The sequence below is a fragment of the Populus alba genome, chromosome 19, assembly GCF_005239225.2.
Source record: "Populus alba chromosome 19, ASM523922v2, whole genome shotgun sequence".
NCBI lineage: Eukaryota > Viridiplantae > Streptophyta > Magnoliopsida > Malpighiales > Salicaceae > Populus > Populus alba.
The window spans coordinates 8,734,049-8,748,094 of record NC_133302.1 but is presented as its reverse complement, the minus strand read 5'-3'; the positions used below and the strand labels follow the sequence as shown (position 1 = coordinate 8,748,094).

The 14,046-nt window shown below is 32.9% G+C and overlaps 2 protein-coding genes across 3 annotated transcripts; both read right to left on the bottom strand.

Moving 5' to 3' along the window:
* Nucleotides 1–768: 768 nt before the first annotated feature.
* Nucleotides 769–3,761, bottom strand: LOC118046766 (uncharacterized). Of its 2 annotated transcripts, none has more exons than XM_035055778.2 (5): nucleotides 3,245–3,761; nucleotides 2,567–2,617; nucleotides 2,173–2,306; nucleotides 1,291–1,391; nucleotides 769–1,198 (listed from the first exon to the last, which is right to left on the bottom strand). In XM_035055778.2, exons 1-5 carry the CDS (start codon nucleotides 3,623–3,625, stop codon nucleotides 1,014–1,016), a joined length of 852 nt encoding a protein of 283 aa, XP_034911669.1. In that variant the 5' UTR covers nucleotides 3,626–3,761; the 3' UTR covers nucleotides 769–1,013. The 2 variants fall into 2 exon arrangements, with proteins under 2 accessions (XP_034911669.1, XP_073263149.1); XM_073407048.1 differs by lacking the exon at nucleotides 3,245–3,761 and adding an exon at nucleotides 2,746–3,163.
* A 530-nt stretch (nucleotides 3,762–4,291) lies between these two features.
* Nucleotides 4,292–8,575, bottom strand: LOC118046763 (uncharacterized). The gene is made up of 8 exons (XM_035055774.2): nucleotides 8,318–8,575; nucleotides 7,694–8,023; nucleotides 7,418–7,592; nucleotides 6,776–6,956; nucleotides 6,598–6,678; nucleotides 6,273–6,380; nucleotides 5,293–5,562; nucleotides 4,292–4,640 (listed from the first exon to the last, which is right to left on the bottom strand). The coding sequence occupies exons 2-8, from the start codon at nucleotides 7,992–7,994 to the stop codon at nucleotides 4,542–4,544; spliced, it is 1,215 nt and encodes a 404-aa protein (XP_034911665.1). The 5' UTR covers nucleotides 7,995–8,023; nucleotides 8,318–8,575; the 3' UTR covers nucleotides 4,292–4,541.
* Between the last annotated feature and the right edge of the window lie 5,471 nt (nucleotides 8,576–14,046).

The window sequence follows — 14,046 nt, the reverse complement described above, 5'->3', positions numbered from 1 at the left end:
AATGCATATAATACAAAAAGCTATATTTACACTATTCAAAAAGCCATTTTCTTTATTTGGCTCTTCAAAATGACATTTCCCATTAGAGATGCTCTTAGGGAGCCAAAAACTTTACATAGAATACTTTGGCAAAGCCATGAGGACTAATTTGGTTTGGTTTGGGCATTTCCCATCTTCATCTTCTAATTTGATAATCTAATCTTAATGTTTTTAATAACAAAATTGAAATGGTCTTTCTTTACCCTACCTTGAATCAAAGGAAAACCTAAATATTTTCCTAACTCACTGGCAGTATGAATAGATGAAAGCTAAGAAATCTTACATTTCTTTCTTCTGCTAACAGACTTGGAACACATGATTATGGATTTCACTAAGTTAATTTTTAGCCCAAAAGTCATGCAAAACTATGATAAAACATTATTAATCAATCTAACTTGTTAATTCCTAGCCTTCGAGAACAAAAACATATCGTCTATAAAGAGCAAATGGGAGATCTCAGATCCTCCTCTTGACACTGATTGGCTCCCATTTCCCATATGAGATTATATCAAATATTAATAAAGATTTATGTATCACAATTATTGATGGATTGTTGTAAAAGAAGTGTTAATTGTTCATCCACTTATAAAATAATATTATTTTTTTAGATTTGAATTTAAATCTTCAGTTTTATTTGTAAATTTCCATTGAATGTATTATTTGTTATATCTAGGTTAGTTTAATATCTAGTTAGGTGGAGAAAGTTTTTCAATTTAGTTACATTAAGTATGGATCTTTTACGGATTACGACAATAATAATGATAATAATTCAAGTTAAAAACAAGAAACATATAAAGAATCACAAGATAAAACCAAAATGGTGTGGGGGCAATGCAACATCACGTAGAGTGAACTATTCAGCCAGACTACATTCTTAATTTTTTTATTTTTTTTAAGATTTTTTAGCAGACAACTTGGTTTATCTACTACATGTACACACCCTTGTATGTCCAAACCAGACGACATCAGACTTCTCATATTTCCACCCTATCAATTCTACTTCCATCTTCTTTCTCCTCCGTATTGAACTCTCCTCGTGAAATAATATTCATGATGGTCTTGGTGGCTTGGCCAACAGCACGGGAAGTCTTCTTTGCGGCACCAGCAACAACGGGCTGCAGGGAAATGATTGGCAAGCTAGCCCTCTCTTGAATCATAGCTAGATGTCGAATAATTAATAGACAAAAACATCAGTTCTGTAGAGATCCATAAAGAATGACGGGAAAGATAGCAGAAAGCACAGGAACTTACAAATAGTATGATGGTGAGCAAGTGTCCCAATCTGTCGAATTCCAGCTTCTGCTGCTTGAACTGCTTGTGCTGATTTATTGACCCCATCAGTTATCTCTTGGCTGTAATTCAATTGTGATAAACCATATTATTGTACTTGGAAAGCATCAGAAAAAATGAAATTGTATCCTTGTAGGCCATGAGACTTCATAGCACATCTTGTTAAGGTTGTTGTATTCCTCGAGAAATTTAACGGTGTTCAGGAGTAACCAGTGACATCCTACTAGTTACGTTACTCTAGATTCATTTTGAAGGAGACAGACACAAGGAAGGAGAAAGAAATCTCTGAGATTCATTTTGAAGGAGACAGACACAAGGAAGGAGAAAGAAATCCTAGATGTAAATATTCTTATCACTTTTGATGGGTCATGGATTTTATTTTCTCTCTTCCTTGTGTATGTCTTTTTCTTCAAAGTGAGTTAATGAGTTAATAGAATGCCTCTAGTTACTCCATGTTCCAGTATTTCTCCAGTAGTTATCAGACAGGTTCACACACAAATAGACATCAGACAAGTATAAGTTTCTATTACATACATAAATAGACATAACTAAAGGACCTATATATCCTCATGGACCTTTGTCAATGTCCCAATTTCAAGGGGCATCCTTTTAATGGGTCAAGGAAATCCATGTTTCAAAGAGCATCCTTTTACTGGGTTAAGGAAATCCATGTTTTGTTTATAAGACATGACACATGAAACTGATGCAAGCAGACTCTTTTGCATATAAGCTTGTCTAATACAAAATACTCTCAACCAGCATTCAGACCACTGGAAAAGGAGAAGAAAATAGGAAACAGAATTAATGATAACCAAAGAGTTGCAGTTAGAGCTTGATTGTCACCTCAAATCACTTAATTCCAATGTAAGATCACTTATTTCCATGCCTGAAAGCCTAATCGCAGCCATTGTACTGGGCAGTTCCTCACGAGCAGTATCTGCTAGCTTTGAAAGAGATGTTGCCGCTCTCCCCACTGCCTGCCAACCAGAGAGGAAAAAATAGATGAAAAAAAACCATTATAGACCTAAAAGAAAAACACTATAAAAACTAAATTGCAGACAAAATGTATGGGGATTCACATTTCACTTTTTTTTTTTCACGGCAGGTATTAACAAGGATATCATTTAATAAAGATACAGCTAGCAAAACAATTGGTTGGAACCAAATCTAGCAAAAATCATAAACATGCCATTAAAAAGATAAAAACTGCACTCGGGTATTAAGTCAGATAACTTACAAACAGTGTTGGAACGGCAGCAGCAACAAGGCATGTAAATGCTATAGAAGTCTGCAAGCAATCAAAGTAAGCCATATTTTCAGTAATCAAATAGCTAATTTCACTCATTGGCAACAAATGTGAGTTTTGCAGATCAAAGAAATTCTAGTTTCACAACACAGTCCAGCTGCAATATTTACCAACACGGCAATCATTTTGATTGGATGATTCAACTGAACCTGCACTATCAAAGTTGAAAAAAAAAAAAGAACAACAATCTAAATACCTAACAAATAGATTGATTTGCACCATCATCACACAGTCAAGTAGTTCTTCTACGCAAACAATTCAGCGCCTCTAGATTTCTCAGTCAACAATGAAGACACATAAAACCATAGCATGGTATCGATGAATAGCTATAGATAAGTAAAAGCCGTATACAAATCCAAACTCTAAACAATCTAACAACACCTTCATAAGCCTCTAATGCACTTCAGATCCAAACCTGAAAAGGAGCCAACTTTCTAACACAAACCACAAAATAAAAACGACCCATCAAAGAATTTATACCCAGTAAGCCCCAAATCCCAAGAAGACGCAAAAGACATACTTTGTTAATTTGTCAAGAAATGGAACAAAGAAATAATACCAAATTAGGCTAATAAAACTAATAACAGGGGAAAAACAGAGAGACAGTACCGTGAAAGCAATAAAAGATAAGAGAAAGAAAGCTTGATCGCTCAAACTAAGCTTGGTCCATGACTGAATATAAGAAGGAACAACAGGATTCGCAACTTGTACATTCAAATTCCTCTCCAATTCATCTCCACCAAGAACTTCAACATTGGAATTCAATGACTCTTCGTTGGCGGGACTTGATTCCTTTCTAGCGGGGTTTGAAGAAGAGCAGATTGGGAGTAAACGAGAGTGTTTGGAGGAATTAGGGTGTAGGGATACTATGGAGAGAAAGTGATTGGGGTGTGGAATTGAATTCCTGGGAAATGGAATAGAATTCCTTGATAGCAGAGTTATGGAATTGAAAATAAGAAAGGAATCAGCAGTCAGCAGATTGGGTTTCATTTGTAGGAACTTTTTGAGAGAACCGTTAGTTTTGAGCTCTTAAACCGTTAGTTCTTCTACTGTTTTCCTTGCTTGGTTTTGTCTGCAACAGAGGAGACTCCCCTTTTTTCCAATATTTCACGTAAGTTATGGATCAAGGTTGGATTTTTTGACAAAAACTATTTATTACTTTACCAGGAAAAAAACTATAAAAATTTATTATAAAACTACAAAAATTCAAATCAAATCCAGCATATTGCTATCAAAACTAAAAGAAAAGGTTAAATTTTATGACAAATAAATTTAAAGCATGTAAATAACGATAAAAAATAAAACTGTAAATAAACTCACCAAATAAATTGCAAAAACGATAAATTATTGGTGAAAGATAAAGATGGTGTCTGAACAATCATTAACCAGGTATCCCCTACTTTTATTTTATTGATATTTAAAAAAAATATAAATTAGAAATGATACATTTTTTAAATACTAAAAAAAATTGGAAACAATAGAAAAGTTGGATTTTTAAGGATTTAAATTTGATTATCTCAAAATTAAATTAAAATAAAATCTATTTGTTAGGCCAAATTGAACAATTCATTCAACAATTACGACCTTCTTAATTTCTGGGTAGGAGAAAATGCAACAATTCATGCATAATGGAGAAAAATAACAGTAGCATCACAATGGAGACAAACTTTTGAAACAATGGATTACAATCAAATAAATTATAGAATTTTTATTTTTTTGTTTTTCCAGCATCTCTCCTCATATCACACACAAATTACCTTACCCTCAAGAACAAGCGAAAACAATGAATTACATATAAGCAAGCGAAAAGTTAAATCAGAGGAGAGAATTTGGACTCGCAGACAGCGCCTCGTGATGGAATAGATTCCAGTCATGGGGCTTTCCCCCTTTCCAAACGGGAGAGTGTTCATGTTAGAAACCGTTCGCAGCATAAGAACTTGTCCCATATCAATCGTAAGCTGTCCTCGAGCATTTTGGAGATTGAATCACCTTCAGCTCCCGGTTCCTTCATAATTCAACAAAAGCAGCTTTAAATACATGAAAAATGTTTTAGAAAATGAAGAACCGAATATGGTTCTCAAACAGGTATGGCATGACATGAACACATGCATGAATCCTGAAACTTAGCACAGCTTATCCTACGAACTCCCTTGGCGATATTAAATCTATACGAGTTACTAGGTCAAATCTATATTAATGGGAACATATATAGATGATGCTCTCCCTTACAAGACAGTGTTGAAGGGCAGGCAGCATTAAGGGGAGCTTAGAACTATGATAACAATTGTTTTTCAAAGTGTTTTTCACTCAAAAATACATAAAAGGAGAGAGAGAGAGAGAGAGAGAGAGTAATGCTAGGGGTACTTAAATTGTTGCAGGGAAAGTTTTTCAAGCAACAAAGTGGAAATATGATCACATTTAGTGAGATAATGACAATAATGGAATGTCAAGACGGATAAATCACCAATCATCAAGTAAAAATCTTTTAGTAAACTAAGCATCTCTAGCATTACTCCACACAAAAAAAAGAGAAGGTTCTGACAGAACATATTTTCTTTGTCTGGAGTGAAATCTGAAACAAAATATCTGGAGAATAAGATGAGACAAAGCAACATAAAGATGCATAGAGAAAAGTAAAACCCAATAAAGGAACTTGCCTGTATTTCTGAAACAATTCTTTTCAACTTCAAATAAATCTCTCTTGCAGCTTCCCCAGCTCCACTCCTAAAATCAAAACGATCGGCATCTCTGACTTTAAGCCTAAACGATGAGCTTTTATAGGCTTTGGTTACTGTGTGCCAAGCCCCAGTGACGCTATATCTACCACCAGAAGACGCCTTCCCTAGGGGCCATCTTAATCCACCCTTCGCATCTGAATCTAGAACTGCAGAATTGATCAGATCTGTAATGCTATTCATCTCGTCATCCTGCATTGATTCATCCAATCAGTCACATCGTCACTATATTACAATGAAGTTTCTTGGCTTTGATTTTTTTAAGTAGGATGATTATCAGAATAATAATCCGGGTGTAGATTAATTAGGCTGTTGATTAATTAGATAGGAAGAAAGAAACCACACTTACAAATTAGATACTTAGTTACTAAGGAGACAATACCAAATCATTGTCTTCTGCTTTATAAACTAAAATCTTCATGCAAGAAATAAATTACTCTTAGAAGCTTTGTGCTGTCTAGACTCTAGATGAAAATCTCTCGCAAATTTAGGGAAATCATTGTTCCAACTATGAAAATACTAGATTTCTCCAGTATGAAAGAGCAATATCCAGGAATATGGTTTTAACCTTCTAAATTTTGTTCCAGACATGTTAGCCTATCTTGCTAGTACAAGCCTACTTAATGCTTGTTTTACGTATCTTCTCTTCTACGAGCGATCAAACAAAGTTCAAGAATACAGATTATTTGAAATGGAGAAAGCACTGTTTCAACATGGTCAGGAAAGTAATTTAAGGAAAATACAAAGGAAGGATACTTGCATAAGTTCACATTTCAAGTTTCTGCTGGGCATGGGCGGAACCCAAGAAACTTCATGCTTCAATGAGTGTCTAACAATCCTGCTGTATGATTGTAACTAAATTGCTGTAGTGAATTGAATCAGTGAGAGACAGTACAACTTACAGTTAGAGTTGTTAAGATCTTCTTGGTGCTAAGCATTAGCCTGAGGTCCAGATTCTTATCAAGACATGATACATCTATGACCATCTGGCGCACTTGGTTTAGTTCAACCTACAAGAAATCTTTATGCTTTAACGAGACTCCATGAACAAGGTAAAGTGAAGAAAAAAAAATTAAACCATCTTAAATCCACAAGTGAAAATCAGAAGGTGTCCATGAGATTACACAATGTCACTTTGATAAAGCACAAATTACCAAAAACAAAATCTACCATATAATATGACAAATTAACATGAGAGGACAGGACTCTAGGTAGTACAAAACCTGCCTTGTAGAGGAGAAGTTTTTTATTTTCCAGCACACTGCATTTGCATGAAATAGTGGTATCTGGCCGTGTATTATCAGACAACTGCTTGAAGGAAGAAAAGTTAATGACAATTGAATTAAAAAATAATAAGAAGAAAATAAGAAAACAGCACAAAGTAGGCATGCAGCAAAAAGAATACCTTTACATGATAAACATCTTTCTCCTCTTCAAAATCAACTCCAATCACTGGGACCACTCCATCTATAATATTCTCCATGTATGAAGAAGGAATATTTGTGTACAATGATCTTTTGAGTTGTCTCAAAATGGCTTCTTCAACCTGAATTTTATCGACACTTTCTAGTGCGATTGAACGGCTCCTGCATCACACAAATTAACTGTCAAGGTCTTATGTTGAGGAACAAAAGACTTTAATGCTTACATTCTGCCCTTACTTCATCGAATATATCATGGAGTCAACTTCATTTTGACTGATGCAAGAAAGAGAACTACAGCTAGTAGTTAAGAAGTCCACTGAACACCAAAAGGACTATAATGGTTCAAAATTAAAGAATTCTTTGCCTGTAGTGCATCTAAAATTTAAGGAATTCTATTCCTAGAAGCTTCCTGCTGCAACGCAACAGGAAGTAACTTCAAGGAGAAAAACTGCCACAATTCCAGCCAACTTCACAACATAAGCAATTTTTCAGTTGCATAATAAATTCCTGTGTCCTTTCATCTAAAAAGCAGTCATAAGTTGGAAAAACAGACAATGTTCCATATCATACCACTAACAATAACTTAATTTGCTATATCTATAGAGAGAAGTTGGATTGCTAACCCATGAAAAAGAAATTTTCCCAATCGAGCAACCAATGTTGGCTTTACTCTTTCAGAACCCTGATCATCCATTTCATTCCTCAAGATTTCGAAAGAAGAGAGTAGTTCTTGCTGTACTTCTTCAGCTATAACCTCCCATGGACTTCTGGAGCAATTCCTTTCCAATTTGCTATCCTCTACATTGCATGAAATTTAATAAAACAATTTCAATAAAAACATTTAACTCAAACACCTTTCAAGGGCAGAAGCAGCCAACAGAAAAGGATTGAACACCGACCTTCAGTTGCAACACTATTCACCAAGACCAGAGGCTTTTCTCCACTTTTACGGTCAACATATTCCAAGGAAATCGGCTGGAGATGGATGTGAGGAGGAAAGTTGTCATCATCGTCCAAACCAACAGCAAACCATTTAGATATGCAACGGTCTGCGTAAACGATCTTTCCACTCTTATCTAAATGAGAAGTGGATGCTCTCAAATTCATATTTCTTTTAAACCGAGGATGCAGTGTCTCTGGAATTGGGGATGCCCTTCTCACATCCTTGGAATACCGCTTGTGTGGAGGAAGGTAAGCCATCAAATTAACAGGAAACGTATGTAGCCTGACTGCTCAAAAAGAACACATCATTGAAACAAGAAAGCAGAAAGAAACCTACCAGAAAAGAAAAGAAAAGAAATTCTGCTATTTCAAGAAGCCAAAAGAAAGAAAAATTCAGTCGCAGATGACATCACAATCTGAATTCCGAAGAAAAAAAAAACAACCCAGATAAACATATATTACAATAAACTCATTAACTCAAACATTTTAGTAAAAATGATTCACTGAAGCAAAGAACCAAGACCCAGAAACGAAAAGGTCTTAAACAGAGTAAGATTAAAGCAGTAGAGAGACGATCATACCAGAGAGTTAAAAAATGCTGTTTTTATGCAACTCTAGCTCTGCTCTGTTGGTATTGTACTGTAAGAACACAAATTGGAGCATGTATATATATATAGGGAGGAAAGGGACCACACACTCGATCAAGTTAGTGAGTACTTCCCTTGGAGGGTTTTCTTCAAAACAGCTTTTCATTATTTCTTTAAGATTCTTCGGTGGGGAGTCCAAAACTTGACATCCAAATTTTAAGATTCTTCGTTTCTTGGAAAAACAATTGATTTCGAGAACAAAATTTAAAAGAAAGACTCGCATTTCAATGAGTTATCTTATTTGCGAATATTTTTTTAATAATTTTTTTGTAGTACTGTCATGTAGTATAATATATTGAATATTATATTTAAGGGCTTGTTTTTTATATTTTAAAAGGTATTTTAAAAAAATTATTTTTTTTAATTAATATTTTTTAATATTTTCAAATTATTTTAATATGTTAATGTCAAAAATAATTTTTAAAACGCTTCTCTGAAAATGTAGAGTAATGTTATTTTGATATATTTTTAAACAAAAAAAAATTTAAAACTAATTATTAGTAGATTTTTAAACACTCCCTTTAAATTTTTTATGTTTGGAAATGTGGAGTATAATTTTTTGATATTGGTATTGGCAGTGAAATTCAAGTTTTGATCAAATTTAAACTAGTTCGGAAATGCGGAGTAATGTTTTTAAGTGGTTTTTAAATAAAAATATATTAAAATAAGTTTTTTAAAAAAAGTTTTTTTAATTAATATTTTATATTTACATATCAAAATTATGAAAAAAAATATTAATATTTTTTAAATGAAAAAAATTCAGTTGAACTCCATTACCAAAAAAAAAAAAATTAATCACTTTTAGAGTTCAAATATTTACCATACGAATTTCAAGCAATTACATTGCAATACTTTGCCCTTGCCACCAAATGAAAGTTAACCTTTTTTATTTATTATTTTTTTTTGGTCCCAAGAGAAACACCCAATCAAGCTACTTCACTAGGAGGGGTTTGATAACTTCAAAAAAGAGCTTTCCATTCTTTCTTCCAACATTCCTCGGTGGGATGAATCCTCCTATAAAGGACGAACAAATGAGGGGGAAAGGGACACCCACTCCATCAAGCTAGTTCTTCATTAAAATTTTGTTTGTCTACGCGGTTGTGTTTTATTTAAAACACAATCCATAGCTATTTGATAATAAAAAAAAACAATTTATTATGCTTGGGGCTCACATAATTTTTGCGTTTAAAATGCTGTAAAGGAAAAATTATGAAAACCTGCTTTTCATGCACTGCAGACTGTAAAAAATAAGAAACAGTGCAATTCACTGCATTGTTCACGTAAACAGTGTAATTCGCTTGCACTGTCCGCAGGTTTTTTTTTTAGTGTGTTAATTGTATTAATTTTTTTAAAAAAAATAAACTAGTTTAGAGAATTAAATTTATTCGCGATGTGAACAATAATTTTTTTTTGAAAAACTAGTATAGAGTGAATTAAATTCACTTGCACAGTAATATCAATTTTATATCTGATAATATTTTATCTAATTTTATTACACGCTCAAAAAATTATGAAAACTGTAGTTTTTATCGGATGAATTTTGCAAGTAATGGAATTATACATACCCATTAATCATACATGTCATTAATAACTTTAAAGCATAGACATCTAACGGTGAAAAATATAGATACAACCATCAATTAAAAAATAAAAACAGCTATTAAATATATAAAAAACTGAGATATTTTTTAAACACAACTTTCACTGTGTCAAAATCTTGAAGATGAGTTATGCTTGCTTCCTACTTTTGAACCAAATCTCGAAAGTCAGGACCCATTCCACTGCACCAAAATAAGCGTGATTCAGCACTGTTAAGAAAAAAAGTAGAGCAGAGCAACCATTAATTCTTTTTTTTTTTTTTTGAAGTTCTTACCTTAATTATCGAAAAAATACGCTTAATTTTGAGCTATATTAAATTTGGTTTTACAAACAGTACCTTTTATTTGAGCTGATCCATTGAATATTTGGTGCTATTCAATTCAATTTAATCTTCTGATTTTGATGATGGCAATCAGAATCTTGTGATTTTTGTTTTATATTCAATGTGCTGGTTCTATTATGTTTAGAATCATTGTTTTATTGTGTTTAGAATCATTGTTTATGCAATTTTTCCTTTTTATGTTGGGTTAAGCAAATATGGTGGGATCTATATTGATTCTGATATCATAGTTTGAATCTATATTGTCTTCCGTTATTAATTCTATTGGTATCAAGAATCCTTTACTCGACTGGCTCCAAAATCAACACGATTTAAAATAATCAACACTATGTTTTTATACAGTGTGGGATTAATGAGGATATAAATCTACAGACTCCAACATCCAAAGTCTCAATCTTAGAGTTATTAACTAGTATAGTAACGCCTCATTAGCAAGAACCCAAATCACTAAGCTCAATTTACTAATATAAATTTACACCGAATTTGAACAGATTTCTACCAGCCATGTCACTAAACTCAAATCACTCCTAGTAATCTCAATATAAATCCATTAACTACTAGACCAACACCTCATTGGCTAGGATCAACGTTGCTTTTCCACAACAATCATCAGCTTCTTCAATTAGGATGCTACAAGCCCTTGTCTATATACTAGCTTAAAGTGCAACAACCTTTGATTCCGAGAGAAGTTTGGCCTGATCCAACGGCAGTCAATGCGTGCTCAATCTGTACTAGCTTTCCGGTAGGACTGAAAGTAGTGAGAGAAAAGGACCACTGGCTATCACCCATGGTTTATTGCTTGAAGATGCAGAGAGGAAAAACTGAGAATGCGAGCGTGTGGGAGAGAAAGACTGGGATATTTACTTGGGGTTTGAACTTTGCTTTTCTTGTTGGAGAAGAAGGTGTTTTCTTAGGAGGGCTTTTACAATGGAGTGTTTTGGGCTTTTATGACGGCAGGTTAGTTCTCTTTACATTGAGCTCAATGAAGGCTTTAATTTTTTAAACTTAACTTTATCCGGGTCAGTTCACGGGAGGAGAAGTTTAAATTATTTTTTTAAGAAAATAAAATAACATTATTTTTAGTAATTTTTTAAATTATATTTTACCTGAGTCCACAGGTGATGTATAAAGTTTTTTTTATTTAAAATAATATTTTTTTAATATTTACTTAGTATTTGTATACTAAAACAGTAAAACGTGTGAGATTTTCACTTTATATTTGTTACGGTGCAAAGATTTATTTTTGTTATTTTTTAGTTCTTGATTAAGAGAGGAGAGAGAGAGGGGGGTTACTAGATTCCAACTGGATAAAGGATATTTTATGTCAAATTATTAGGGGAGTTCCTATTAGGTGTTTTTATAATTTAAAAGTTCATGAAAAAAACGGATCTAAACTCGGGTTGATTTTTTTATTTTAGACTGTGTTTAGTTTTTTTGAGGCAGCTTTTTGGATCTAGTATGGTTTTTTAACCCAAGTACCTAGGGTCTGGCATAATTGCTATAAAAAATATAACTTTAAAGAATACAATTAAAAAGAAATAAAGTGACGTGATTATTTTAAAAACTAAAAATAAAAAAAAATAGACTTAACCTCATTTTTTTTATTTTGTTCAGAATGTCTCTTTTAAATAATATTGATTTTTTTGTTATGAGTTTAATTTTCAGAGAGGTTTTCTAGTGTATTTATGGTTTTTGTTTTTGTCTTTTATATAAATAAATTATATTTTTAAAAATAAAAAAAAATTATTTTTAAATAATATTTTTAATACATAGAGAGACCTTTGATCATTAGATGATGCCTCTAAATGAGGCTCCACATTATAAATGCATAACAGAGAAAGGATAAGAATAATTATAGACCAGTTAGGTAGCCCGCCGTATACCACAGGCTCACCTTTAATTTCTAAAATAAAACTAGGTGAGGATCCAAGCCTATTTAGGTCCTTCCCAGACACGAGCCAAGCATATTAAAGTCCTGTCACAGCTAGGCCGGGTAGGACCTAAGGTTATTTGGATCGTGTACCTGACAGGACCCAAGGTTATTTTTTTAGTCTTGCAACTAATAATTTGTATTTAATTTCTAAATAAAACAAAATGTAAAATTACGTATAATTTGATAAAATTATTATTACAATACATTTGGTAAAATTAGTAAATGATTTAACATTTTCTTTTTAAATTCATAAATTATTTTATTAATAATATTAATTACAATAAAATATACTCTTTTAAATTTTAATAAAAATAATAATATTTATAATACAACTGATAACATTTTTAGTATCAATATTATTAATTAATATAAACATAATATTATTTATAACACAAAAAATAATAATATTTTTGAGATTAAAACTATTAATTAGACTAAAAAATAATATTAATAAACAAATAATAATATTTTTAATAATAATACTATTAATTTAATATTAATTATACTAAAAAAAACTATTAATAAAACAAATAATAATATTTCTAATACTAATACTTGTAATTATACTAAAAATATAGACTTGGACTGCACTCAAGAGAAACATATTCGTCCACTAATTGCTAATATAAATACACTTTTAAAACTAATATAAAGTATTAGTTTTAATTATTAGCAAAAGTATCCTAAAATATGAAAATATGGGTTTAAATACCCTAAATATCCGTAAGTAACTAGAAAACAATTAATAAAAAATAATAAAACTAAAATCCAAAATTATCAAGGAGAAAATCTAAAATATGGTCTGAAATTTCAAAGGCAGTTTTTTAGAGTGGCATTTGGAGAATTTAAGTAAGGAATAAGCTTCACGTGAGCGAGATAATATCACAGCTGCATTTGATAGAGTAAATGGTAAGTAGGAAATAAAATCGAATTACAGTAAACGGGCAATTAACAATAACCAATACTCGAAGTTGTGGCATAATGGATATTATTGAAGTTGTGTTGGCATCTTCTTCTCCCACTCTCCTTTCAATTCCAACCCACTCTTCTACTTCTTCGAGATTCCAAATCGTCAACTTTTTCAATTTGGGGAAAGCAGTGACCCTTGCAATTTCTCCTCCATTAATACTGGCATTCTCATCTTTTTCTATACCTAAAAATCCACCATCCAGCCTTCTCACCTTCATCGACCTCAATACCAGGCTTTCAAGGTTGGGCAATCTTCCCAACGGAGGCAAGACCTCCAGCTTTGTACAATCATGCAGCTCAAGCGCCTGTAATCTGGTTAATGTCATCATCCAATTTGGCAAATCCAACCCTCCGTAACTAGATATGCTTAGATATTCCAAGTCTGACGGAGGCTGTAAAGCTTCAATTAAAATGCCGCTCTCCCACTACCAGAAATTCGCTTAATACCAACGAGACGAAATATTTATGTCGGTATCTTTCGGTCGAAATTACCGACAGAAAGTTCAGAATTAATGAAAAAAGGGCAGGTAGCTGACGTGGAGGTTTTGGCGGGTGATTTTTCTGACAAAATCACCGATGGATTCAAAACGGGTAACCCGTACGTGTGATGGGACCGGTTCACCGTTTAAAATACCGACGGAATCACAGACAGAATTGCAATGGCAGATCCGTACGGGTGACGTGACCGGTGCATCGTCAAAAATAGTGATGGAATCACCAAGGGATTTGAAAAGCAAGTCCATGCGGTGACGTGTCGATTCCCGTTAGAATGACCGACAGAGTCGCCGACGTAGTCACTGACGGTTTTATTCCGTCGGTGAG